We start from the raw sequence: 26,203 nt of genomic DNA on the forward strand, positions 1-26,203 counted from the left end.
CCGAATGTGACATTGACCTATGAACAAGGTCAGTACATGAAAAGTTAAAGATCAAACAAATACATATGGCAAGTTATTTTAAATTGCCTCTGAACATAAAAAATACCAACCATACTTGACAACCAACATTCTGATGTCCTTATATTCAGCATTCCATTGTGAATAAACACTAAGTGTATCGTTCACCTTAGAGGTAGGGACATGGTTCTTGCACGCGACACGTCGTCTTGGTATGTCGAACACATGTGCCAAGTTATTTTAAATTTTGTCCATACAAGGGGAAGTTACAGCCTGGACACGACAACCTATACTCTATGTCCTTATATGCAGCATTCCATTGTGAATAAACACTAAGTGTGACCTTGACCTAAGAGGTAGGGACACGGGCCTTGCACGTGACACGTCGTCTTGGTATGTCGAACACATGTGGCTAGTTATTTTAAAATCTGTCCATACATGGGCAAGTTACAGCCTGGACAAGACAACCTATACTCTATGTCCTTATATGCAGCATTCCATTGTGAATAAACACTAAGTGTGACCTTGACCTTAGAGGTAGGGACACGGTTCTTGCACGCGACACGTCGTCTTGGTATGCCGAACACATGTGGCAAGTTATTTTAAAATCTGTCCATACAAGGGAAAGTTACAGCCCGGACACGACAACCTATACTCTATGTCCTTATATGCAGCATTCAATTGTGAATAAACTCCTAAGTGTGACCTTGACCTAAAAGGTAGAGACACGGGTCTTGCACGTGACAAGTCGTCTTGGTATGCCGAACACATGTGGCAAGTTATTTTAAAATCTGTCCATACAAGCCGGACACGAGTTATTGAGCTGGACACATGGACGGACGGAAGGACGGACGGAGTGATTTTAATATGCCCACCTTCGGGGGCATAAAAAAAAGCATCTAGTAAAGATATCAAACGCTAAGGCTCTCTAGTTGCAGGACATAACTAAAATACAAACTGCCAGAGTTAAGGGACTCACATGCTGTTCATCTCTTTTCATAGTAAACATATGTACCAAATTCCATGTGTATTACATGATACTGTTTGATATCATAAAAATGAGGATGATAACAAGGATATGGAAAGCTAATTAAACCTTAAGGCTATGATTCATAAAAGTAAAGCATCAGGTTTCAATCTAAAAATAAATAAAAATAAACAAACGAAAGGGTTACTCTCTTTTTGGTTAATCAAATGCAGTTTTCTTTGATTCATTATCATTTTAATTGAAGAAAAGTGTTAAGTGATTCATAATCCTAACATCAGTTCATCTCAACAAAGTATCTATTGGGCATGGCTTTAATAACATTTTTGAAAAATTATGTGCTGATTTGATCAGAATTTTGTTTAAGGCTACAAAGTTATTACCAAAATCATTGTTAACTTTTGAAGATGCAATATTTCATGATGTGTTCCTAAATAGGGCTTTAGCCAAAAAGAGTTCCCTGTCCTCATTTGGTATAATTTTTGTTAGGGTTTGAGTGAAATAATTATTATATTATAGATTAGGGTGCACCCTGTCCCTTCTTGTTAGCACTCTTCTTCCCTCATGGAGACCAGCATGTGCACCCCCCTGCCTTCATAGAAATAAATGCTTAAGATTATCAGTTACTGATTTTTGTTTAAACCTTAAAATATTATTATGAATTCATACAAACATGACATACACATATATTTGGCAGTTTACACCTCATATTACTTCACTGAAGCAAATTTTCGAATCCTTTCTGTGTGAAAAATCGTAATGTTCAAATTCTTCTCAGCAGGACACAATGCCCTATTTCTCCCTTGTTATGCATCCTTGTCCTTTTTTAAACTTGGCTTATGATGAAATTAAAGTACATGGACAGCAGATGAAACTGTTGCCATCAATCTTAGATTGTTAGAAAAAACTTTCCAGAGCAGTAGAAAATTAGAAAGTTGTAAACTGTCAGAAAGTTATCTTATATCATGCTTACCATCAAAGTCAACATTTGTATCTTTCCATGTGATATTTTTCACCCGTGACTGATTCCGTTTCTCCTTCTTCATCCTTTCTAAGCGCTGGGACGTGTTTGACCTTCTCCGATGGGCACCTTTCAGAATCATTTTAAAGAGGAATAATATTATGATCTTTTGACAATTTTTAAAGGGGCTGTCTCACGTATGATAAAATAGCGAAAAAAAGAGAATTGTCGACAACTGACATAAACTTGGCATCGATGTGTACAATGCATTGAAACTTACCAACTGAAGTACCACATAGTTTACAATTTATTTAAGTTTAGCAGTTGGGTAAGTCTACCAGGTAGAATTCATTCCTTGTGCGTGCTTGGCTAGTCGGTGTTATCTTGTGATATTACCGAGGTAGGTGTTTAGCTTAATTATGTCACCTGATTAGAATAAGCCTTTGTAGCTTAGTGAGTAAGACGCTGGACTTCAATTTTGGCGACGCGGGTTCAAATCCGGTCTCCGACACAATTTTTTTTTTACATTTTGGTACTTTTTTTTACAATTATGATATCAAAGCGTAACACATTTTATAAGATAATTGTCCTGAGATTCATTACAGAAAAAAACTTTTTTTGGTGCCAATCTATGACACAGTCCCTTGTGTTTATTTAAACACCACTTACTGTAGTCAAAGAATTGCAGAATATCACAGGAATCTGATATCTCTTACCAGAGTCCATGTCTGGCAAAATATCATAGAAATCTGACATCTCTTACCGTAGTCCATGTCTGGCATAATATCATAGAAAACTGGCATCACTTACCGTAGTCTATGTCTGGCAGAATATCATAGGAATCTGACACCTCTTACCGTAGTCCATGTCTGGCAGAATATCATAGGAATTTGACACCACTTACCGTAGTCCATGTCTGACAGAATATCATAGCAATTTGACACCACTTACCGTAGTCCATGTCTGGCAGAATATCATAGGAATTTGACACCTCTTACCGCAGTCCATGTCTGGCAGAATATCATAGGAATTTGACACCTCTTACCGCAGTCCATGTCTGGCACAATATCATAGGAATTTGACACCACTTACCGTAGTCCATGTCTGGCACAATATCATAGGAATTTGACATCTCTTACCGTAGTCCATGTCTGGCAGAATATCATAGGAATTTGACACCTCTTACCGCAGTCCATGTCTGGCACAATATCATAGGAATCTGACACCACTTACCGTAGTCCATGTCTGGCACAATATCATAGAAATCTGACATCTCTTACCGTAGTCCATGTCTGGCACAATATCATAGGAATTTGACATCTCTTACCGTAGTCCATGTCTGGCATAATATCATAGAAAACTGGCATCACTTACCGTAGTCTATGTCTGGCAGAATATCATAGGAATCTGACACCTCTTACCGTAGTCCATGTCTGGCAGAATATCATAGGAATCTGACACCACTTACCGTAGTCCATGTCTGGCACAATATCATAGGAATTTGACATCTCTTACCGTAGTCCATGTCTGGCACAATATCATAGGAATTTGACACCACTTACCGTAGTCCATGTCTGACAGAATATCATAGGAATTTGACACCTCTTACCGTAGTCCATGTCTGGCACAATATCATAGGAATTTGACACCTCTTACCGTAGTCCATGTCTGGCACAATATCATAGGAATCTGACACCCCTTACCGTAGTCCATGTCTGGCACAATATCATAGGAATCTGACACCTCTTACCGTAGTCCATGTCTGGCACAATATCATAGGAATCTGACACCACTTACCTTAGTCTATGTCTGGCAGAATATCATAGGAATCTGACACCTCTTACCGTAGTCCATGTCTGGCAAAATATCATAGGAATCTGACACCTCTTACCGTAGTCCATGTCTGGCACAATATCATAGGAATTTGACACCTCTTACCGTAGTCCATGTCTGGCAGAATATCATAGGAATTTGACACCACTTACCGTAGTCCATGTCTGGCACAATATCATAGGAATCTGACACCTCTTACCGTAGTCCATGTCTGACAGAATATCATAGGAATCTGACACCTCTTACCGTAGTCCATGTCTGGCACAATATCATAGGAATCTGACACCTCTTACCGTAGTCCATGTCTGGCACAATATCATAGGAATCTGACACCTCTTACCGTAGTCCATGTCTGGCACAATATCATAGGAATCTGACACCTCTTACCGTAGTCCATGTCTGGCAGAATATCATAGGAATCTGACACCTCTTACCGTAGTCCATGTCTGGCACAATATCATAGGAATCTGACACCTCTTACCGTAGTCCATGTCTGGCACAATATCATAGGAATCTGACACCACTTACCGCAGTCCATGTCTGGCAGAATTTCATAGGAATCTGACACCACTTACCGCAGTCCATGTCTGGCACAATATCATAGGAATTTGACACCTCTTACCGTAGTCCATGTCTGGCAGAATTTCATAGGAATTTGACACCACTTACCGCAGTCCATGTCTGGCACAATATCATAGGAATTTGACACCTCATACCGTAGTCCATGTCTGGCAGAATATCATAGGAATCTGACACCTCTTACCGTAGTCCATGTCTGGCAGAATATCATAGAAATCTGACACCTCTTACCGTAGTCCATGTCTGGCAGAATATCATAGAAATCTGACACCTCTTACCGTAGTCCATGTCTGGCACAATATCATAGAAATCTGACACCTCTTACCGTAGTCCATGTCTGGCACAATATCATAGGAATTTGACACCTCTTACCGTAGTCCATGTCTGGCAAAATATCATAGAAATCTGACATCTCTTACCGTAGTCCATGTCTGGCATAATATCATAGAAAACTGGCATCACTTACCGTAGTCTATGTCTGGCAGAATATCATAGGAATTTGACACCTCTTACCGCAGTCCATGTCTGGCACAATATTATAGGAATTTGACATCTCTTACCGTAGTCCATGTCTGGCACAATAATATAGGAATTTGACATCTCTTACCGCAGTCCATGTCTGGCATAATATCATAGGAATTTGACACCACTTACCGTAGTCCATGTCTGGCACAATATCATAGGAATCTGACACCTCTTACCGTAGTCCATGTCTGGCAGAATATCATAGGAATCTGACATCTCTTACCGTAGTCCATGTCTGGCACAATATCATAGGAATTTGACACCACTTACCGTAGTCCATGTCTGGCAGAATTTCATAGGAATTTGACACCTCTTACCGTAGTCCATGTCTGGCAGAATATCATAGGAATTTGACACCTCTTACCGTAGTCCATGTCTGGCACAATATCATAGGAATCTGACATCTCTTACCGTAGTCCATGTCTGGCACAATATCATAGGAATTTGACACCACTTACCGTAGTCCATGTCTGGCACAATATCATAGGAATTTGACATCTCTTACCGTAGTCCATGTCTGGCACAATATCATAGGAATCTGACATCTCTTACCGTAGTCCATGTCTGGCACAATATCATAGGAATCTGACACCACTTACCGTAGTCCATGTCTGGCACAATATCATAGAAATCTGACACCTCTTACCGTAGTCCATGTCTGGCACAATATCATAGGAATCTGACACCTCTTACCGTAGTCCATGTCTGGCACAATATCATAGAAATCTGACACCACTTACCGTAGTCCATGTCTGGCACAATATCATAGGAATCTGACACCTCTTACCGTAGTCCATGTCTGGCACAATATCATAGGAATCTGACACCACTTACCGTAGTCCATGTCTGGCACAATATCATAGAAATCTGACACCTCTTACCGTAGTCCATGTCTGGCACAATATCATAGGAATCTGACATCTCTTACCGTAGTCCATGTCTGGCACAATATCATAGAAATCTGACATCTCTTACCGTAGTCCATGTCTGGCAGAATATCATAGGAATTTGACATCTCGCTGTCTGATGATTCCATTCCACTATCACTAGTGTATGCACCAGATCTATAAGGGAAATTTCAAAAAACCAATGTAAGAACAATATATGGTAACACTACAGTAAGTTACACCAGGTACATATTGAGAAGATGCTATCTATGCTTTCACTGTAAGTAAACTGATGCCTTAGTTTGACAGCATGCATGTCATCTTGTATAAATCATAATTATTGAGAATAATGATATAAAGCAATGATGTTTGAGGGACTGGATATTGTTGTGGACTGGCCATAGAATTGACCTCAACTTTTTTCTTCAAAAAAAAACAAGCTAAAATTTCAAACCTGTTCTTCTCATCATCAACATCTATAATCATCTCACACATGCCAGTATCATCACTTGTGATGAAGGAATTTCTTATATGAGAGATAAGAAACTCTCTATTATCCATCATCGCCATGGCTGTAGCAGTAAGTTATTCTGAAATAAATAAGTCAAACATTTATTAGGTCACTGAAAAGGCAAACATTGCCATCAAGTTAAGATCCAGGTCTTCTATTTAAGCGAATGGACACAGTCCAACTTGTAAAAGAAATGTATATTAATTATATATATATATATTATATTTCAGCATTAGATGAAAGAATCTTTGAGAGTCCTTATTCTTGTATGTAGAGTTTTTTTGTTGATCATTTCTTTTGTATCTACTACAATATATGCAGCAGATATCATCATTCGAAATATTAAAGGCTAAATGCAAAAATATGTGTTAGTGCTCAAACATCAACATTTTTTTCATTAACAATCAATCATAAATCAGCTTTTTATTGTATCTGTAGATTGCATGGGAGAGAACCAGCCACCCAGTTATCTCAGGTGGTTAGAGTGTTATGCTAGTGTTCAGGCAGCCGTGGGTTTGAGCCCAACAACATGAGCACTTTTCCTCCCAGGATTTCTTTACTGGTGTCAGAAGTAAAAGGCAAGAGTGCCTAGATTGGCCTTAAAGGTTAATGGGGGAGGTGTGCTTTGTGTGTGAGTGCGTGCGTGCGTGTGTGTGTGTGTAAGCACCAGCAACTCGGTTGGCTCAGTTGGTTAGAGCTTTGCGTTTGTGTTTAAGACAGCCTTCCCTGGTTTGAGTGAACCTTTTCTCCCAGGGTTACTTAATCTCTGACATTGTTAGTAATATCAAGCTGGATTACCAAGATTTGGCCACGTTCATTTAAATGTCCCGATTAATTCAAGTGACACTCTTATTCAAAATCAATACATACACATATAAAACAAACATATTAAATTTTGAGTGATAAACCTCTAACTACTTACTAAATAATGCATCTATGGAAACTATTAATTACTGATAACAAGATTGTCACCATGTATTTAATGACTGAAAACGCAAAAATATAAAATGATTGGTGGATGCTAAAAGATTTACTGTGATCTACTATTGTGACATAAGGCTAGTCATTCTAAAATGCGGTCCAGGCTTTTTTTTAATGATGGTTAGACTATCATTTAAAAAAAGCCTGGACGGCATTTTAGAATGACTAGACATAAGCCTAGAAATACGTGTGTTCTACACATGTATTTCTGTCAAATTAAACTCAGTATCCTTCATAAATACCATTGTTTTCGACATTTATCCTTTTTGTAAATTAAAATAATTGTTTTAATTGTGGTAAGTTTTATTTGAGAGTAAGAGCGCATCTTTCATAATTTCTGGACCCAATTTCTGTCTCTTCTGCAAGAAGTCTAGTTGTTACCAAATAATGGTTGTCTGTAACCTTAAAGGCTTAGAACTGTTACACTAAACAGGCAATTTTGCTGTGAACTACAAAACTTGTGTAACAGAAGCATTTAAATATTAAAAATCATGTTACATTTTATGTGAAAAATATGCTTTGTGAGTTAAGTTATGGATTAACGATATATTTTATCTAATTTGCTTACTTCCTGAAGGAGCTCTTCAAATGAAGACACGTTCACTACAATTCTCCGGTTAAGAAATTACTTTTACCTCGGAGGAAAAGTCCTGGTAGTGTGTGAGATTTATTTACGTTTAAAATAAAGCATTTACCATATTTTACCATTCTTTAAAATTACTGTAGACAATAAGTGAACACGTTTGCATTGTTTTAAAAAAGATTTATGTTCCTTAGTGTTCAAGAAACTGTTACGTATGGGTTTGTTTTTCGTACACTGTCGATTCGTACCATGTGTATATTCGTACCAAACATGATCACTGTTCAGGACTTAAATTCAATATTTGTCTTGTACGACAAACATGCTGATTTTGAGTATATGAAACATTAATAATACTATATAAGCAGATAAAATTTATTAAACAAATAAAATTTAAATAGAATGATCGTCAGTCAACTTGTTTGAAGTATTTCTGGCTTCCACTTTTGACTCAATCAATATTGTATATACAGGGATTAAAAGTATTTGAATCAAGTGCCCTAAATAAATATACAGTGAGCAATTAAAACTTGTTATCAATTATAACCTTATTCAATACTCACTTCAATGATTTGCAGAAAGGCGTGATTTATGGTAGTTTAAATAATAGACATGTTAAACAGGATTCTTCTAATCCCTAATGTGTAAATGGGTTTGTGCAAAAACACGGGGATTTTGAAAAGAATATTGAGATGGTATTTAGAAAAGGATTTTATGTTTGAAATAGATAATTAAATAAAGGGTTATATTTTGACATGTTTTACTATGCAGGTGCAAAGATATTTTGCACAAAACAAGCATTAAATGCATTAAAACACAGAATTTACCTTTTCAATAAAACGAAACTTGACTGACACAGACAACAATTATCCCAATCGTCACAACTCCGCCATCTCAGGCAAGCTTCGAGATGGACCTCGTAAATACAATCATAACTACTCAGCCATGGCCGAAGTATTCCGATTGTTGTAAAATGGTGAACCGCAGCCTTGCAGGTGCCCGTCACATACATGTTGTTATGTTTTGTATGAAATGAAAAGACAACAACATCAAAGTCATAATAATCCTTGGATATTTTTTTTGTGCCAAATATAAAATAACATTGCATGGTAATATGTCTTGTTTTTATGTTTTTTTTTATATATCTAGACGCAATATGCTTTAAACCCTGAATCCTGATCGGAGTAACTACCTTCTTTTGGTACAAAACAATTTGTACATGAAGGATTTGCCATATTGAAAATCGTAAAAATATCTGTCAACGTACAATTATTTGCACTATGATTTATGGCAGTCAAAGATGAAAGTACCTTAAACTTAAAAACTAAAATAATGATAATTTTTTTGTTTAAATTGTTATTATTATAAATGAATATTTCACAACATCGGAAAAGTAAGACAAATATTGAACCTGCTCAGTAATTGTATTGAAATATCCTGATTCAGATGCAATTGAGAGATGAATTTGCTGCCCAAGGAACATCAGGAGTTTGTGAAACCAGAATACTGGGAAAAATTCTTCAAAAAGCGGGGAACAAGAGCATTTGAATGGTATTATAGCATAATTTTAAGCTGACTTGTATGAAAATCCTATACAGTGATTTTTTCTTGGCTATTTTTGGGGCTGAATATTGGCTCTTTCCACTCATCAAGAATTTGTTCAACTTTAATTACTTCTGTTTATCACAGGTATGGTGAATACCCTGAATTGTGTGGGGTGTTACACAAATACATCAAACCCAAGGACAATCTCCTGGTGATTGGATGCGGAAATTCAAAGCTGAGTGCTGATTTGTACGATGTCAGCTATAGAAATATTACCAACATTGACATCAGCGATACGGTTATTCGACAGATGAAAGATCAGAATGAGAAAGATAGGCCGGATATGAAGTTCTTGAAAATGGATGTTCTAAATGTAAGAAAATTAATTGACTTCTATACACAAATTTACTTTAAGGTGACTATAAATTAATTGCTAGAGTTTCATCCTTGCTGCCCCATTTTTCTGCTGCACCATAAATTTATTGACTTATATAAAATTGCAGAACTAGGGTCTGTATTTGCGTATCTGTCCGGTACTGTCCGGGAACGGTGTTGATTCATACCTACGGTGTCGATGTATAACATTCACATGTATCTAAAATAGGAGATTAGATGCAATCATATTTTAATAGTGGTCAGTCTAGACAAACGTGTATATGGTCCCTTATGCAATAAGAAAGCTCATGAGCACATCAACAGTGATCAAAAAAAAAATGTCATGCCCCCCCTCATTAAAAAAAGGGATGAAAATCTAACAATTCATTTATATTGGCCTAAATATTGTATTTCCTAAGCGATGTGAAGGGCGTGAGTCAAATTTAACGGCTTTGTGAACAAATTATGATCCAAATATTTGTTGTTTATGGTAGACTACAATAGGAATAGGCATAGTACAATAGGGCTGTTGGTTTGAGCAAGATGGTTTAAGAAGGGTGCTGCCCAATGTCTTCGTTTGGTTAATTCCTCCGCACTCTTTTTGCTTAGAAAGAATATAATACTTCATCAGATATTCTCTTGTTTTGTTTAGAAAACTTTTGTATGATTATAAATGCACGCATACAAACCTCACTCATTTGGCTGTTGAAACAAAAAAGATAATTTCATAATCATATATTTGTGTTATTCACAGCACAACATATTGTGCTCTTTTCTTCCAAAACACCATGCCTTTTCTACAGCTCCCTGCCCTTTTTAAAATCTGGCTTAAAGCTTACAATCATGGTTTATAAGAGGCTTCATCAGTTGGGCTTGAGCAAGAATGGTGGGAAATATGATGTTTACAACTGAGTAAGTATTCTCAGGATACATTTTCAAATGGGGATTTTCAAAAATAAAGTCTTTGCAGTCCAAGAAATAGAATTAAGGTTCAGTTGTTAGTCACAAAGCTACATATATATATTTTCATGGTATTTTGTCCTATGCTTTTCATATAGGAACATGTTTTACATTCAGTTGGTACATTTCAGATTGAGTTTCCCAACAGTGTAAAACAACAGTACAAAAATCATTTAGTCACAAACAAGGATTATTAATTGCTGACATCAGTCTGACAGCTTATTTGATTGTATTTTGCCTTGCGTTCGAACACTTAAACTAGGTAAATAACTGATTTAGTTTCGGATTGCTTTGATTTTCATCCAAAGGACAAAAACAGGCCCCAAAACACAAAAATACTTAAGTCAAATCTAGATCCCAATCTCAACCTGTTTTATCATATAACATCAAAAGCTACCTTTAAAGAGCGCATTCTAACATAGAATATGTTGATTTATATCTTTGGTCAAGATTTCACTGGAAAAATAATCAACAGCCAAAAAGTATTTGAGTACAACTCAAGGATATTTTTTTGCTCCATAATTATTCTTTCTTTGAAGTATTGACTTTTTTTTAGCAAAACATTGCAATAAAGAAGTATGTTTTTAAAAAAGTATAAACACATGCAAGATTTTAAATCATAATGTGCTTTTATGTGGTAAAATGAGTTGAGTCTGAGATTGAGATTTGACTTACAATGTAAGTATTTTTGTGAAATTTGGGCCAGGTATTTTCTGTTGTCCCCAGCAAAAAAATAAGTGTGCTGATTTTCATGGTGCAGTACAACTGCGATCGCTCGAGATCGCCAGGGACCAAGCCAAATCCTCGAGTGACTGATGTTTCGAATGACCCGATTATCAATCGTTCGGGAAAAAGTGTGAAATTATGTCCTCGAGGGAGCCATAAGGTTTTGTGCACGATTTGTGTACTTGGGACCAAGGATATTGCTCGACTGCTCGACATAACTAGGTTTCGATACAGCGTGGGTATATTTTATATGAAAATAAAAGGAAAAAAGTTCCGGACCAAGCTCCGACCTCGAGGGAACGCCGGTTTTGAACGACCGCTTGTTTGAGGGAACGCAGTTTCACTGTATTTTCTCTTGCACCTTCTGTAACACAAACTCCCAAGCGTGAACTTCATTTGGAGATTTCACAATACAGGTTCCAATGACCCTTCACTTTAAAACATATTTAATAATCAAATTTTCAGATGGAATTTTATGACGGCGAATATTCTGTAGTCCTTGACAAGGGTACTCTGGATGCTCTCATGGTGGATGAAAGTGACAAAGTTGTGGCTGATATTGATCAGATGTTCTCGGAAATTGATCGTGTCATCAAGCTCATGGGGAGATATATCTGCATCTCCCTGCTACAAGAACACATCCTTAGGAAGATTGTTAGATATTTTTCTGAAAGGTAATAAGTGGGACTTTTAGCTTGTCATTGCTAATATATAGGCATTGTGAACGCCATGGTGTCAAGGGCGGTCAGTGCACAAACTTGGACTCATAAACCCCAAGGCCTATAATTCAAGAGTTAGCTCTGGCTTAAAATGACACTCTTATTTAATATATATACATACACATGTATAAAGAACATAAATTTTGACTGATAAACCTTTAACTACTTATTAAATAATGCATTTATGGAAAGTATTAAATACTGATAACAAGATTAATTGTAACCGTGTATTTAATAGCTGAAAACACAAAAATATTAAATGATTGGTGGTGAATGCTTATAGATTTACTGTGATCTTAGCTATAATCTCAAAAAGAAGAAATACTGTTTTTTTTGCACATTTCTTTCAAATTAAACTCTATATGAACAATTGTTTGCAACATTAATTAATTCTTTTTTGAATATTAAAACAATAGTATTAATTGTGAGAAATCTTATTGGGGAGTAATAGTGCATCTTTAAATTATTGTTTAATTATGTCACTTTTTAAAAAAAAACCTCTCTGTGACACTTTTTATTGTTTTAACTTCATATACAACTCGATTTGCTAATTAATACATTTAATCATTGTTACTCTGAACACTAGGTACAGAAATTTATTATTATTTCAAATATATATATATTCAGTCTCGATTTTATTTCATCTTTGTTTAATTCTAATTTCCATCAATAAACCAAAATCGCTATTTCAAATTATCTCTATTTCAAAGTCAGATTTATCTATCATTGTTTCAAACTTGGTCATCTCATGCTGCCATAGTACGCAACGGTCCACTTCCAGTAATTCCTTTAATAAAAGTGGTTCCATGTAGAACTTGCCATGGCCATCTCCTCAGAAACCACTGGTCTGATTTTAAAACAAGTTAACAGAAATGTTCCTTTGGTGACCCTCTATCAAAATCCTTCACCCTATGTTGATTGGTAAAAAGAATGGCGGCCAGAGACTACTTTTTACTATAATTATGTCTTTATGGAAGACTTTGAAAATCTTCTCTTCAGAAACTATTGGCTCAATTTCAAAATAGTTGTACAGAATTGTTCATACAGAGACCCTTTGTGACCCTTTATCAAATTCTCTCGACCTATGTTGCCACTGGGGCTACTTTTCAATATATGTCTGTATGAAAATCTCTTCTGAAACTATTGACCTAATTTCAAATTATTTTCACAGGAATGAACCTGTTACATTTTTTTGCTTCGTTAAACGATCATTGAAGATAACATCTTTAAACTTCATGAACTAATTCACAGTAACATTGTGCTGTAAGAGTTATGGCCCTTCGTCACTTTTTAAACAAATGCCTGAACTTCTTTTCTTTACAGAAGCTGGGCTGTGCGTATCCACAAGATAAATACGGACAATTCAGAGGGCTCCGAAAAAGATTTCAACATGCCGGTGTTTGCTGTTGTGTGTACAAAGTTCAAGAAGAACCCTCAACTTCCACAGGTTGGTGAGGTTTTGGCCCCCTTATAAACTAATCATTGTGATGCTTGTTTGCCCATCTTGACTTGTATCTTTTTCAAAGAAACAAAAGTTGAGGTATTGTCATAGGCTTGGGGTTGTTTGTGTACTGTTGGCATCGAAGTCATTGGTGTGCATACACTTTCACCTTAGTAATAACTCAAAAAGCATTTAAGATATTCAATGAAAGTTATAACACTTGTTGCCGGGAGTCTTGTTTCACAATCCACAATCGTTGTAAAATTAAATAAATTAAATTGAACTAAAATTATATTACTTTCAAACAAATAATTTCATATGAACCAAAATGACATTGTTTTACCAGGCATCAACATTTAACATTAAGGTTAATGGAGTTATCAGAGAGCCTATTTGTGGGTCGGAGACAGTGAGCCATGCAGTGCAAGGGGGGCATTGGTGTAAACTTATTTATGTTTGAATATTGTATGTAATGATTGTAAAACAAGTTATTTCAACTTATATTAATCCCTCTCATTGGCACAATGTTGCGCGAGAGTGTGGTCTTGTGTTTTGGGGGAAACCCGAATACCCGGAGAAAACCCATTTGTCTGGCATGGTGACCACAAACGAAACTCACATGCGCCAAGGCCGGGTATCGAACCTAGGTCGCCTAGGTGAGAAGCGAGTGCACTAACCACTGAGCTAATCGGACACACGGAGGCATTAACATCATTGCACAATACATTGTTGTCAATTAACAGTTTCAATCAATCCGAGACAGCTGTTTTCATGCTATGGATGTAATTTTGACAGATTTCCCTTCCAGGATTTCTTGTTCAAGAACATGTGCATTGAACAAGTTTGCATAATTTACCACACTAGTGTAACAAACTGGTACACAAACAAATTCAATTGTATCTATTTAATATACTTTTTTTCAGATTCTGGAAGTCTGTAACCATGAAGATAAGACAGAGAGGTTGCCCGGTGTGGCAGAGCTGGTATCAGCTGTTCAACAGTTACAATACTTTGCTGTTGTAAGGCAGAGAATAAGTCAAAGGTTTGTGACCCTGTTATAAATATAAATAAATGTTTGTGACGCAGTGATCGAACTTGGTCAACAGTTAGTGACCTAATTTTATAAATAAGTCCAAGGTTTGTAACCCAGTTGAAGAAATAAATCAAAGGTTTGTGACATAGTTATCGAAATTGGTTAAAGGTTTGTGACTCAATTAAAGAAATAAATCAAAGTTTTGTGACCTAGTTATAGAAATTGGTGAATGGTTAGTGACCTTATAAGTCAAAGGTTTGTGACCTAGTAATAGAAATTGGTTAAAGGTTTGTGACTCAATTATAGAAATAAATCAAAGTTTTGTGACTTAGTTATAGAAATAAATCAAAGTTTTGTGACCTAGTTATAGAAATTGGTGAAAGGTTAGTGACCTAATAAGTCAAAGGTTTGTGACCTAGTTATAGAAATAAATCAAAGTTTTGTGACCTAGTTATAGAAATAAATCAAAGTTTTGTGACCTAGTTATAGAAATTGGTGAAAGGTTAGTGACCTAATAAGTCAAAGGTTTGTGACCTAGTTATAGAAAATGGTGAAAGGTTAGTGACCTTGTAAGTCAAAGGTTTGTGACCTAGTTATGGAAATTAGTGAAAGGTTAGTGACCTTGTAAGTCAAAGGTTTGTGGCTAAGTTATAGAAATAAATCAATGTTTTGTGTCATAGTTATAGAAATTAGTCAAAGGTCAGTGACCTAGTTATAGAAATTGGTCAAAGGTTTGTGTCATAGTTATAGTGGGTTAATTCCTACAACAGTTGGCTAAAGACTTTGCGGTGTGTTGACCTAGTTATAGAAATGAGTAAAAGTTTGTGATGTAGTTATAGAAATAAGATTACAGAAAAGAGTCAAGGTTTTGTGACACAAAAATAGGTGTATATGTGGGGAAGTTCAGTATATGTAAAAGCCATAATGCTATTATTCCTATTTTCAAAATAGTAGCCTTTTTGGGCAATGAAAGTAAACTGCAATTTTTCAAGCCAATATAACTTTATTTTCTAGTTTTAATATGTGCATTATTATTAATTCAGGAAGGTTACGGAAGAGCAACTCCAGCTAGCATTGTACAGCAACAGCGCGGCTACACCACGATATACTCTGACCATGGTGGATTCTGCTTCAAAGCAGCATGGACAGTTTGCAATATTCATTGTACCGCAGGGCAGGTAAAGTAACAGAAAAATGTTGTTGTGGAAATTGAAAAGATGGGAGCAGAAAACATTCTTTTTGCTCCTGAATCTAAAATCACTGAAGAAATATTTTGCTTTTACCTCTAAATTTATACACATTGTCTCCTAGTTTCTTATCTCACCAGCATAAATATAATCTATAAAGCATCATGAACGATCAGCCACTTCCAGTTTAGCTATGGGCAGGTGATGCCTATATACTTTTTATAGAGAATATCATTGTAATATTTACAGCTTCTCTCATGCTCCGTGTTAAACACTAACAGTTTTTGAGCAGCAATCCATCGATATACCCTGACTTACAATCTAAGGAGTACAAGTTAAAACCAAGGAGACCAACTCATGATGAAAATATTGTTGACAAAGATATAGGAATTATATAATGCGAATTAACTTCAAATGTTTTACATTTAGCTTCAAACAAGATAGAATGTTTTACATTTTCAGAAACTCAAAAGAGTACATAAAACTTCAAAATATTATTGATTGTTACTGTCATCCTTTGCCTGAAGTAGGATTCTGACCGACTCCTAAGCCCCAAAGTCTGGGCGTCCATTCCATAATGAAGGTATTACAGACTCTTAGAATCCCTTTAGTTCCGAACACTGATGCTGTAATCTGTGATTTTTATGTTTTTGTGTTTCATGTTGATTGTCTGTTATCTACATGTCTATAAACATCAAGTTCTCAGTAAGCTTTATTCTGCACACCGCTTAGGCATTTCTGGTGAACTCTATCTGGCACCCCCATGCTAGATGAGTCACATGCTGTTACCCAATACTTTTTATTTCTTTTATTAAATACTTTATGTAAGAATAATTATGATATTTTAATATATGATTTCAATAAATTTTAAAAAATACAGAAATAGAGCGCGACTTATACTTACATCATAGGAGAAAGAGTAGCTTCTCCGTAGGAGTCCCTACGGGAACCCCATGATGTAAGTATAAGTCGCGCTCTATACTAGAATGTCCTTTCACCCGGTACATCCAACCTCCAACTCCTGCGAATGTTATTGTTTACATTAAGTATCTAGGTCATGTTTATTTACATTTGATAAGTAGGTTATGTTTATTTACGTTTATTAAGTAGGTTATGTTTATTTACGTTTATTAAGTAGGTTATGTTTATTTACGTTTATTAAGTAGGTTATGTTTATTTACATGGAGTTTGTTTATACCTTTGCTTGACATTTTGTAAAGGTATTCTTTCATAAGAAAGTTTGTTTTGGTTTTTATTTTATTTTACAACAACAACAACTACAGTTATGCAGAATTGTATACATCTAACAGAGAAAGATTATTGCAACCGATAAACTTGTACAGACGGCAACGACGAAGGTATCGACATGCCCGATACCATGGTGGAGACAAGCAACTCTCGGCGTATCCAAAGTCGGACCTTGTCAGAACCCATCAACGATTCGGAGTCGATGCAATGAAGATAATCACCATGGACTTGACCCGGACTGCAGAAAATCATCAGATACTGAACATCAACGCACCCGTTCCCAAGACCAACAGAATTAAACCGTTTCAGATGAGGACCGCCAGGACGATAAACTATTGGCCAAAGATGATGGCAGCCTACCTAAACTACTACGAAAAATATGAGTTTTTGGACCTGACGGTAGATGTACACAATTTTAACAAGAGAGATACCATCAGCTACGGCTACGTGCCTAGCGCTCAACAACTCATGGTCAGCAACGTCGAGGCCATTACTTACGATCAACTAGACTTCCACTACGTACGGGACTACAATGGACAAACGGCCGGCTCCTCGTCCAAGAATAACATATGGAACCTGCTGGACCATTACCTAAACACGACGGAGGTTAACCACGATCTCTAGCTAGCTATACGGAGGATCATCGGCAAACCTAAGAGGAAACAGTTCTCTGCGCAAATCTGGGCCATCGTGGACGACTTTCCCAATACCAACCTGATCCTGGCGTCGGAGGACCACTTCTCTGTCCGCGACTATTTCAACCGCATCAAAGTTCACGCATCGGGCATCGAGGAGATCAAGACGCACATGGTGTGGGACGAATGCATGGTGCTCCGGAGCCTGGCCAAGAACCCCAGCTGTACTGAACTCAACTGAACGCAATTTTAGACATGAACATTTTAACCCGCATTAAAACATGTATTTTTAAAATGGCAAACTATTGTACATATGTATGAATAAAAACTATTGGGGTACTCACATTGATTGTTGTTATTTATATATTAGTGGTATGTAACCTTATGAAGTTATTTGATAAATTCGTAAACAATAACAAACCGACTTACATCGAAAACACGGATGAACGGACAACCTTCTAAAGAGCGCGACTTAGACTTCGACTTACTGGGTATGCCAGTATACTACCGCTGCTCAGCAGTAAGTCGAAGTCTAAGCCACGATCTTTAGAATTAAAAACAAAGGAAAATAACCCTTTAAAGTCTTTATATTAAAGGAATCTCCTGATGTGTGCAGTGAATAAAAATTACTGCACATCATGAAATCAGTAAACATCATCCCTTGCACTTTTTGTAGAAATGTTCAAAAATGCGTTTTGCTATGTTATTTTATTTCATAAAAAGTAATTTAGGTAAGGTATGCTGGTCAAATTTTTCTATCCGGACCAGAAACACATGACAGATATTCTTACGCTTCTTGGCTTATCTCTGTAGTTTCCATTAGAACTTTCAGAACAAAGTCAGCTTCACCAATCAAACTTGGATTAAATTACAAAGTTTCAACTTGAAGCAATATCAGTGTGATATCTGTCAAAAAGTAATTCATGAAATAATTAGTTCGTGGCCTATGTAATTCCAGGGAAACTGAGTGGATGTTCTCTACAGATGCAGGACGTCTTCAACTGTCCAGTAGCGCTGGTTTTGACCGGCTTGTTGTGGTCAGTCTCCATAGAAACCATGTCTACAATGACCTAGATGCCATTCAAGCGGAACTGTCTGCAAAAGTCATGGAACTGGCTCCACCAGGATTTAAACAGGGAAAAAAGGTACCGTATTATACTATATAGAAATTTTATATCCCCTTTTACTAAGTGTAATGGCAATATTCAATTAATGGTTCAGTTGCATTTCTGAAATATAGGGATCACTTTGTCTGGCAATACTGACACTTTTAATTCCAATCAATAACTTTTGAATGACCTGTTGTAGAGTCCTCAAACTTTCTATGCACAATGATCATGGGTTTTAGATGTCTCTTATTGATTTTGGGGTCAATAGGTCAAAGGTCAAGGTTCTGGTGGCAATAAAAAACTTCACTAGAAAATTAGTTTTGGATCAATACTTTGTGTAAAACATGTTGTAGAGTTTTCAGACTTTGTTTGCTCGTGGGTCAGTGCCAGTAAACAACCAGTATGACCCAAGATATTGCTGACCTCTTCTAGAAAATCACGTTCTGCTTTTTATATCCCATACTCTTTTAAAATCTTTATAAGGTCCTAAAATAAAGTTTGGTTATTTATCTTGAAGATGACTCGTATAATTTTATTAGGTCAAAAGATCAAAGGTCACGTTCAAGGTGACATTACTACAAATACAGTTTCTGCTCAATATATTCAGCAGACTTAATCTTTTTCCTATGTTCCTCAAACTAAGCAGTAGATGACCCCTAATGATTTTAATGATTTTGATTAGTTTGGATGAACCTGATACACTGAAATTTATCCGGGCTTAATTGTCTGGTTAGCGCAATGGTAGGTGTACTCATTTCTCACCAAGGCAACCTGGGTTTGATTCCCAGCCTTGGAGCTTGTGAGTTTGGTTTGTGGTCACTAAATTGGACAAGCGGGTTTCCCCTGGATACTCTGGTTTTCCCCACAACACAAGACCATGCAACATCATGCCAACAAGAGTGATTAATATAAGTTGCATTAGCTTAAACTAATTTGATAAGACAACAATTGGCACCTGCTAGCGCCAACAGGTGATACATCCACTTAACAGAATTCTACAAGAACATCTATTTCATTAATGTCAATAGTGTCACTTTATTTTTCTGTGATATGCAGGCAGTACAGATTTTCTTTTGCAGGTGCCCTTTCTGTCGCTAGGCAACGATATAGGTTCCCGACACATTGTGAAGCAAGGTAGCAGCAATTTAAGCGGGGAGTATGTTATTGAGGAAGTACAGGGTGACGCAGGGAAAACATTCAGGCGACTTGTGTTTCTGGCAAACCAAAATATTGTCCAATCAGAGGCCAGATTGAAAACAGGTAAGTTCTGATGGGAAATTTTTATAGACTGTTGATGGTATCTTTAATAAAGTACTGATTGAAGTTCTATTCAATTTGCTTTATACTTCATTTAACACTACATTGAGTGATTAAATTTTTCGTAGGACCCAAGTTTACATTTTAGTCATACATTTCTTTAAAGTTTGAAGTTTTCATACCAGTTGTTTACTTCGGAATATATTTTGTATTGCATTGTGGGAATCGCTTGTTCAAAGGCTTGACCGATCTTCAGTTCTCGAACTGCCTGATTGAATGATCACAGTTCTACTGTAGTTTATTAGTTCTTTAAAATTTATCCTTAGATATGCCTGACCGATTCCATTCAGTCTATTGGTCAATTTGTTAAACAGTCCAATAAAGAAGTAGGGTTTTACTCATAAAATTCAGTTAAATCTTAGATGGCTATTGAATACTGCGCAGGTTTGGTAGTATTTTTTTCTATGGGAATAAAAACCTTTCTAAATATCTTAACACACATTAACCGCAAAATGTTTTGGTAAAATTCTTATGACAGTTTGAAGTCACATTATAAGCTAAGTACCAAACAAAATTTATCTTACCTTCACTTTCAGTTAATGTAAAAAAGAAGGGCAAAGGTAGACAGTCAAGCATAGTAGTGGACAAGAGTTACCTTGCTTGTCAACATCATGTTGCCATGGTAGCCGGCATGTCGTGTGTTCAGAGTGGAAGGCTCACAGACTTGTTAGGTATGTTGGTCTATGTTACATGAGTGGTTGTATACCTTATATGTTATATAAACCATGAATATAAAAGGAAACAGTAGAACCTCCAGCTACACCACTTGTGCAATATAACTTTTGATTCTCACTCTTTATTTATATATTGCAATCATCACATCGAAACAAACTGTACACAATAAACATGTGTTTAAGTACACAGAATAAGCCTGCCATTATGAAAGGGACATGTATAAGACTTCAAAGACCATGTTAAGTGTTTTTAGTTCTTATCCCTCCCGAAAGAATATAAATTTTTCTCCTACCAAGGTAAAAAATCCTGTCTAATGGAATGCATTAACCTCTAAGAATTAAACAGATGTAGCAATATAGTTCCATTCATGACTATGTTGATAGGTTTGTTGAAAACAAGTTGAACATTATGTGAAATTATTAAAAAAATCCTATATATTTTATCCTTTTTTGCCAAAACACCCTTATCAAAGGGCCCCGCCACCTTTCCCTTTGAAAGTGGACCAAAACACTTAATGATCTAGGCAACTGCACATGGACATCATGAAGAACTCTTTTCTAGATAATTACATACATGTTTGTTCAATTATGACCATTTCCTTTCGTTTTCAGAAGGGGACATGTCGGTGTTATTAATTGGACTGGGAGGAGGGGGCTTACCCACATACATACATCAATACTTCCCTCAGGTGAGTTCTTCAGTTCAACACATTTGTGGAGCATTCCTGTTTTTCAGATTGAAATTTCATGCCTGTTGTATGATGATGTTAGACAAATATACATGTATGACCAACTTGAACATTATTATTAGACTACAATAGGCAAAGTGTAATATTTGTGGAAAACTATATTGTAAAGGCTTTTGCTATAAGGGAGGAATTCACTTGATATCGATAGTCTTCTTTCATAATTTTTTGATATATTTCGTATTATACATTATTAATCATTTATACTACTTATATATACAGTCAAAACTTGTTATGTCTAACTCGTCAGCACCTACGAAAAAAAGTTGAGATAACGAACATTCGTCACATCTGAAATACCAATATATAGCACCAAACGCATCACATTGAGTCTCAATTCTGCAATTGAATTGGTCTAGTAATATATCTCCTCGAGAAAACAACAAACTTATTATTACACCAGATCTTTTTTCTGATTGGTCGATCAGAGCAGTGGAACTAACATCGGACATTTTTGAAGTTATTCTTTCTTGGCCCATTTGAGATTGTCATCAAATCAATAAAAATCCCCATGTTTTATACATAAACAAAAAATCATGAGCTTAAGTAATGAATGTCTCTATTATCAAAAACATAAACCAAACAACTTAAATTATTAGCACTTACCAAATATACTCCAAATTATCACGGTTTATTTTGACATGCTCGGTTATTTAGCGACATGCGGCAAACTGTCATGACTTTTTTCGCACTTACAGACCAATCTGCAGTTTGACATAAAGAACACAGAAAATGTGTGAAATTTGACCACAGGGACTGAAATCTGAGTTTGACATAGCAAAAAAATTGAGATTTAAAAAAATTGACATAAACAGAATGATTTTATATAGAATAAGAAATGAATTCGTGACCGGGGAAAAATGTCAACACAACCGAAAAATCGATATATCAGATGTCCACATAGCGAGTTGGGACTGGTATACAAAAATTCAAAATTGAATTATTCTTAACATCTTTTTTCTAATAAGGTGCATCTAGATGTTGTTGACATCGACCCAGAAATGGTAACCGTGGCAACAGAATGGTTTGGTTTCCGTCCTGATGACCAGCTCAAAGTCCATGTTGATGATGGGCTCAAGTTTATACAGCAAGAGGCAAAAAAAGGTAAGCACATAAAAAAATTATAATTTAGTAATATTTTGTTAAATTATAAATAAGGCAATTCACGAAAATTTCTTGAAAGTCACAACAAGATTGACCGGTTGTCAATGCAATTATGGCATCTTGTTGAGGTCGTTTGTAAGTGGCAACAAGATATTTCTCCAAACAGGAGACACAAGTCAATAGATTAAAGATGTAGAAATTGTGCAATATATTTGATAACTTTTCTGTAAAACCTTTTAAATTTGCAAGGGTTCTATTTTACCAATTTTGCAATGCAATCAAGCCGTCAAAAACAGTATAAGTTTGTTGCAATATAAGTTATAACCAGTATTAATATTCAGTTATATTCAGATCCCGGAATCAACTTGGAGCACTTTTCAATTATATTCTTAAACATATCTTTAGACATACCTCAGTGATTCCATTTAGTCTATTGCCCAATGAATTCTACAGTTGTCTCAAAACACTCACCTTTTAATCTTAAACTTAAGTCAGGTCCAAGTTTGATATTAAATACTGATCCTGGTCGCAATATATAAAACTAAGCAAAATATCAATTTACCATAATTTTCATTTGTTTGAACAATAGTGTCATATATAATATTACAGGGATGTGATTTGTCCGCGGATTCGCGGAATTTGGGGATCTAATAGCCCCAGGGACCCCCCCCCCAAAAAGCTGATTTAAAAAGTTACTAGAGTGCTTTTGGTTGTTAGAGTTGATATTCCAGTTAGCTTCAAATTTAAAGTCATAAGAACACTCAAAAGAGCTTCAAAAATAGCCAGTTTTTCTTCTACGGCAGTGTGCTTTTGATCCCAAAAGTGCCCCGAGAATCCATGGCCGAAATGGTTTCAGCCCTCCCTTCAATCACATCCCTGTACTAGTAAAATCAGCATTTCCCAAATTGGAGAAGGAAGGGTCCTCATGAAATTAGACATTCTTCGGTATATCAGTCTTTTTGTAATTGTACAATTTCTGCCTGTCTAGCAGACAGGCAAGTTGGAAGTTTTAGCATGAAATATTTGCCTGCTGAACATTTTGCCACGGTAGCTGTAGCAGTTGAGTGTTGACGATTTTTGGGCCTTGTTGCGAACCAACAACCAATCAAAACAAGTTAAATAAAATGCCGTAACAGACGCATCAGAAATGGCTGACTTTTGTCATTATTTGGTGATGTAAACAAATGTGGTATTGACTAACAACCACTGAGGCAAAATATAAACAACAAAAAGACAAAAGTTTCCGCATACATTTCACTTTTAGGTACCTTTTGCTATTTAGTCGTCTCAGAATATGCCAGTCATAGTGTACATACTTTTTCAGGGCCCAAAAGACATGTGATTATGCTGGATGTGGACAGTAAAGATGTCAGTCTCGGAATGAGCTGCCCCCCTGCACCATTTGTGGAGGCCCCATTCCTACAGGACATTTGCAACTGCCTTGTTGATCAAGGTAAAATAAAGATTTATATAAAAATTCAAGAGTGTATTATAATTAAATTAAGGTTTTCCAGCATTGCTAAATGTTTGGATCTACTTATCTGGGGTAGGAGAGTTAACCATCCTTATAACTGTTAAATCAACGGAGTCATTTATAATTCACAGTGATAACCCTGTACAAAGAAATAAACATGCAGGCGCATAGATGACTATACGCAAATATGCAGTTGCATAATGAAATTTTGAGAGGTCGAAGTTTTTGTCATATACCAAAGACCCCAAATTTGAAATCAAAACTGAAGGGGGTGAAAGGGTTAATATGCTGTATGTCAATGAACTGCGTTATCCCAAGTTGTCCCTAGCTATGCGCCTGACATGGGATTGGATTAAGTATTTGATTTTGTTTAACAAAGATGCTTATTATTTAAGGCTCACATCATGTGAATTACATGAAACTATGTCTTCTCTTCAGGAGTCCTGGTTTTAAACCTGGTGAGCAGAGATTCTACCTTGAAAGCAGAAGTCATCCAAAGACTAAAAGACATTTTTCCCGCCATTTTTGTCAGCCATGTTGAAGAAGAAGTGAATGAAATTGTTTTTGCAATAAAAGACACAAACAGTGCAGCAGTGAACCAGATGGAAACTAAAGATGTCAAAAAAGATGGTACTAAAGAGAAAGACGATAAAGCTGGTAGTGGTGAAAATATGGTGAATAGTGGTAAGACTGAAGAAGCGAATGAAGATCGTAATAAAAGACTGGAGACATTGAAAAATAAGGTTATTGAACAGTGTAAAATGCTAGACAGGTTCATGAAAAAGCAAACTGCTGATAAGCCTGCTGTTGATTTGATAGATGCTTTTGAAAATTTATTGGTAACATAGTTAAAAGAATTAACCCAAAAAATAAATAAAACCACTTGAAAAAAATATGTTTAGTCCTTTATATACTTAAGCATGTTATTCACAGATATGGTGTGCAATAATTTGTTTATTTCTTCACAAATCCAAAGATTTAAGTCAGAAGTTTGCATTGGTAATTTTTTATTGTCACTGTTGGGATTAATTTAACTATAAACAATATATGAAAAAATCAATATTGGGCCTAAAATCGCAGGATGAGACACATGTGTATGTTGTTAGCTGTTTTGTCAGTTTGCCCTTGCGACTTGCATGAAGAAATAGCCTCAGTTATCCAGATTTATTCCATTCCAAATACAAGAACTTGATGAAGCAGAGTATATGAGTATAAGAGTGTATCAGTCTAATTCAGGGATATCTGACATAGGAAGAAGTGTTTTTTGTTCATTTCTGTATTTTAATAGATCTTATGAGAGAAACAGGTTAGGAGAAGTTATGATCCTAAAACATACTTGGTCATATTTTTGGGCACTTTTCAAAAGATACTAGGAACTTTATCCATGCTTTTTTTATAGCCTTTTGTCTGTCATCCAAAAAAAGTTTGTTACCACTTGCGCATCCACATTTCTGAACCAATGATATTTAACCTTGAACATGAGATCTCTGCCAAATCTGACCATTATGTGGAGTTATTGCCCTTGATTTAAAAAAAATGCCAAATTTAACAATGTTACCTCTCTAGTACCAATATTTCTTCACCAATCCTAATGATATTTAAATGAAAATGTGTGAACTTAATTCTCTGCCAATTTCGATATTTGGCCTGATATGACCAGTCAAAAATCCCATACTTGACATTGATTACATTGTAGCAACTTTGTTTGTTCACCAATACTAATCATTTTAGACTTAATATTTATGGTAATAAGATCTCACCAAGTCAGATAAAAGGACAATTCAGACCAGTTCATCTTGATAACGTTCTTTAGACTCTGCACCTTCACCAATACTTTTCATATTGAGAATGAATATGAATGACCAGAATATCTCAGCCAAGTTTGATTATAGGCCAAATCCGATCTGTAATGTTTTTGCATTTGCTTTATAAAAAAAGCCATATTTAACATTGTAGACACCTTAGCGCCTTCAATTATTTACCAAACCTTAATCATATTTAAAACTAGTATATATGAACATAATATCTTGGCCAAGTTAGATCATGGACC

At 36.0% G+C, this 26,203-nt stretch overlaps 2 protein-coding genes across 6 annotated transcripts in view; one reads left to right on the top strand and one right to left on the bottom strand.

The window, feature by feature from the left end:
* The window catches only part of LOC128224415 (target of rapamycin complex 2 subunit MAPKAP1-like), a 22,311-nt gene extending 14,228 nt beyond the window's left edge, over positions 1-8,083 (bottom strand). The window contains exons 1-4 of one of the 3 annotated variants that reach the window (XM_052934250.1): positions 7,849-8,083; positions 6,243-6,378; positions 5,877-5,965; positions 1,977-2,093 (exon numbers count right to left, since the gene is read on the bottom strand). In XM_052934250.1, coding sequence (XP_052790210.1) covers positions 1,977-2,093; positions 5,877-5,965; positions 6,243-6,358 — 322 coding nt within the window. In that variant the 5' untranslated portion in view covers positions 6,359-6,378; positions 7,849-8,083. Of the gene's footprint in view, positions 1-1,976; positions 2,094-2,821; positions 2,854-5,876; positions 5,966-6,242; positions 6,379-7,848 lie in introns of those variants that run through there. The other 2 variants (XM_052934249.1, XM_052934251.1) reach the window with 2 other exon arrangements.
* On the top strand, positions 7,795-25,030 carry LOC128224414 (eEF1A lysine and N-terminal methyltransferase-like). 3 transcript variants are annotated; one of them, XM_052934244.1, is made up of 14 exons: positions 7,795-7,933; positions 9,307-9,411; positions 9,550-9,778; positions 11,932-12,140; positions 13,509-13,632; positions 14,550-14,668; positions 15,703-15,837; positions 18,688-18,874; positions 19,918-20,098; positions 20,692-20,826; positions 21,442-21,518; positions 22,544-22,679; positions 24,004-24,132; positions 24,592-25,030. In XM_052934244.1, the coding sequence occupies exons 2-14, from the start codon at positions 9,320-9,322 to the stop codon at positions 24,999-25,001; spliced, it is 2,163 nt and encodes a 720-aa protein (XP_052790204.1). In that variant the 5' UTR covers positions 7,795-7,933; positions 9,307-9,319; the 3' UTR covers positions 25,002-25,030. The 3 variants fall into 3 exon arrangements, with proteins under 3 accessions (XP_052790204.1, XP_052790205.1, XP_052790208.1); XM_052934245.1 differs by having other exon boundaries at positions 7,844-7,936; XM_052934248.1 differs by having other exon boundaries at positions 7,909-7,940.
* The last annotated feature ends 1,173 nt before the right edge of the window (positions 25,031-26,203 follow it).

Source organism: Mya arenaria, chromosome 17, assembly GCF_026914265.1.
Source record: "Mya arenaria isolate MELC-2E11 chromosome 17, ASM2691426v1".
NCBI lineage: Eukaryota > Metazoa > Mollusca > Bivalvia > Myida > Myidae > Mya > Mya arenaria.

Excerpts from the sequence above, each read along its gene's own strand:
- LOC128224414 (XM_052934244.1), top strand. The coding sequence starts at position 9,320 with ATGAATTTGCTGCCCAAGGAACATCAGGAGTTTGTGAAACCAGAATAC. Across the intron at positions 15,838-18,687 it reads TTCATTGTACCGCAGGGCAG|GGAAACTGAGTGGATGTTCT; the intron begins GTAAAGTAACAG and ends ATGTAATTCCAG. Across the intron at positions 24,133-24,591 it reads CAACTGCCTTGTTGATCAAG|GAGTCCTGGTTTTAAACCTG; the intron begins GTAAAATAAAGA and ends TCTTCTCTTCAG.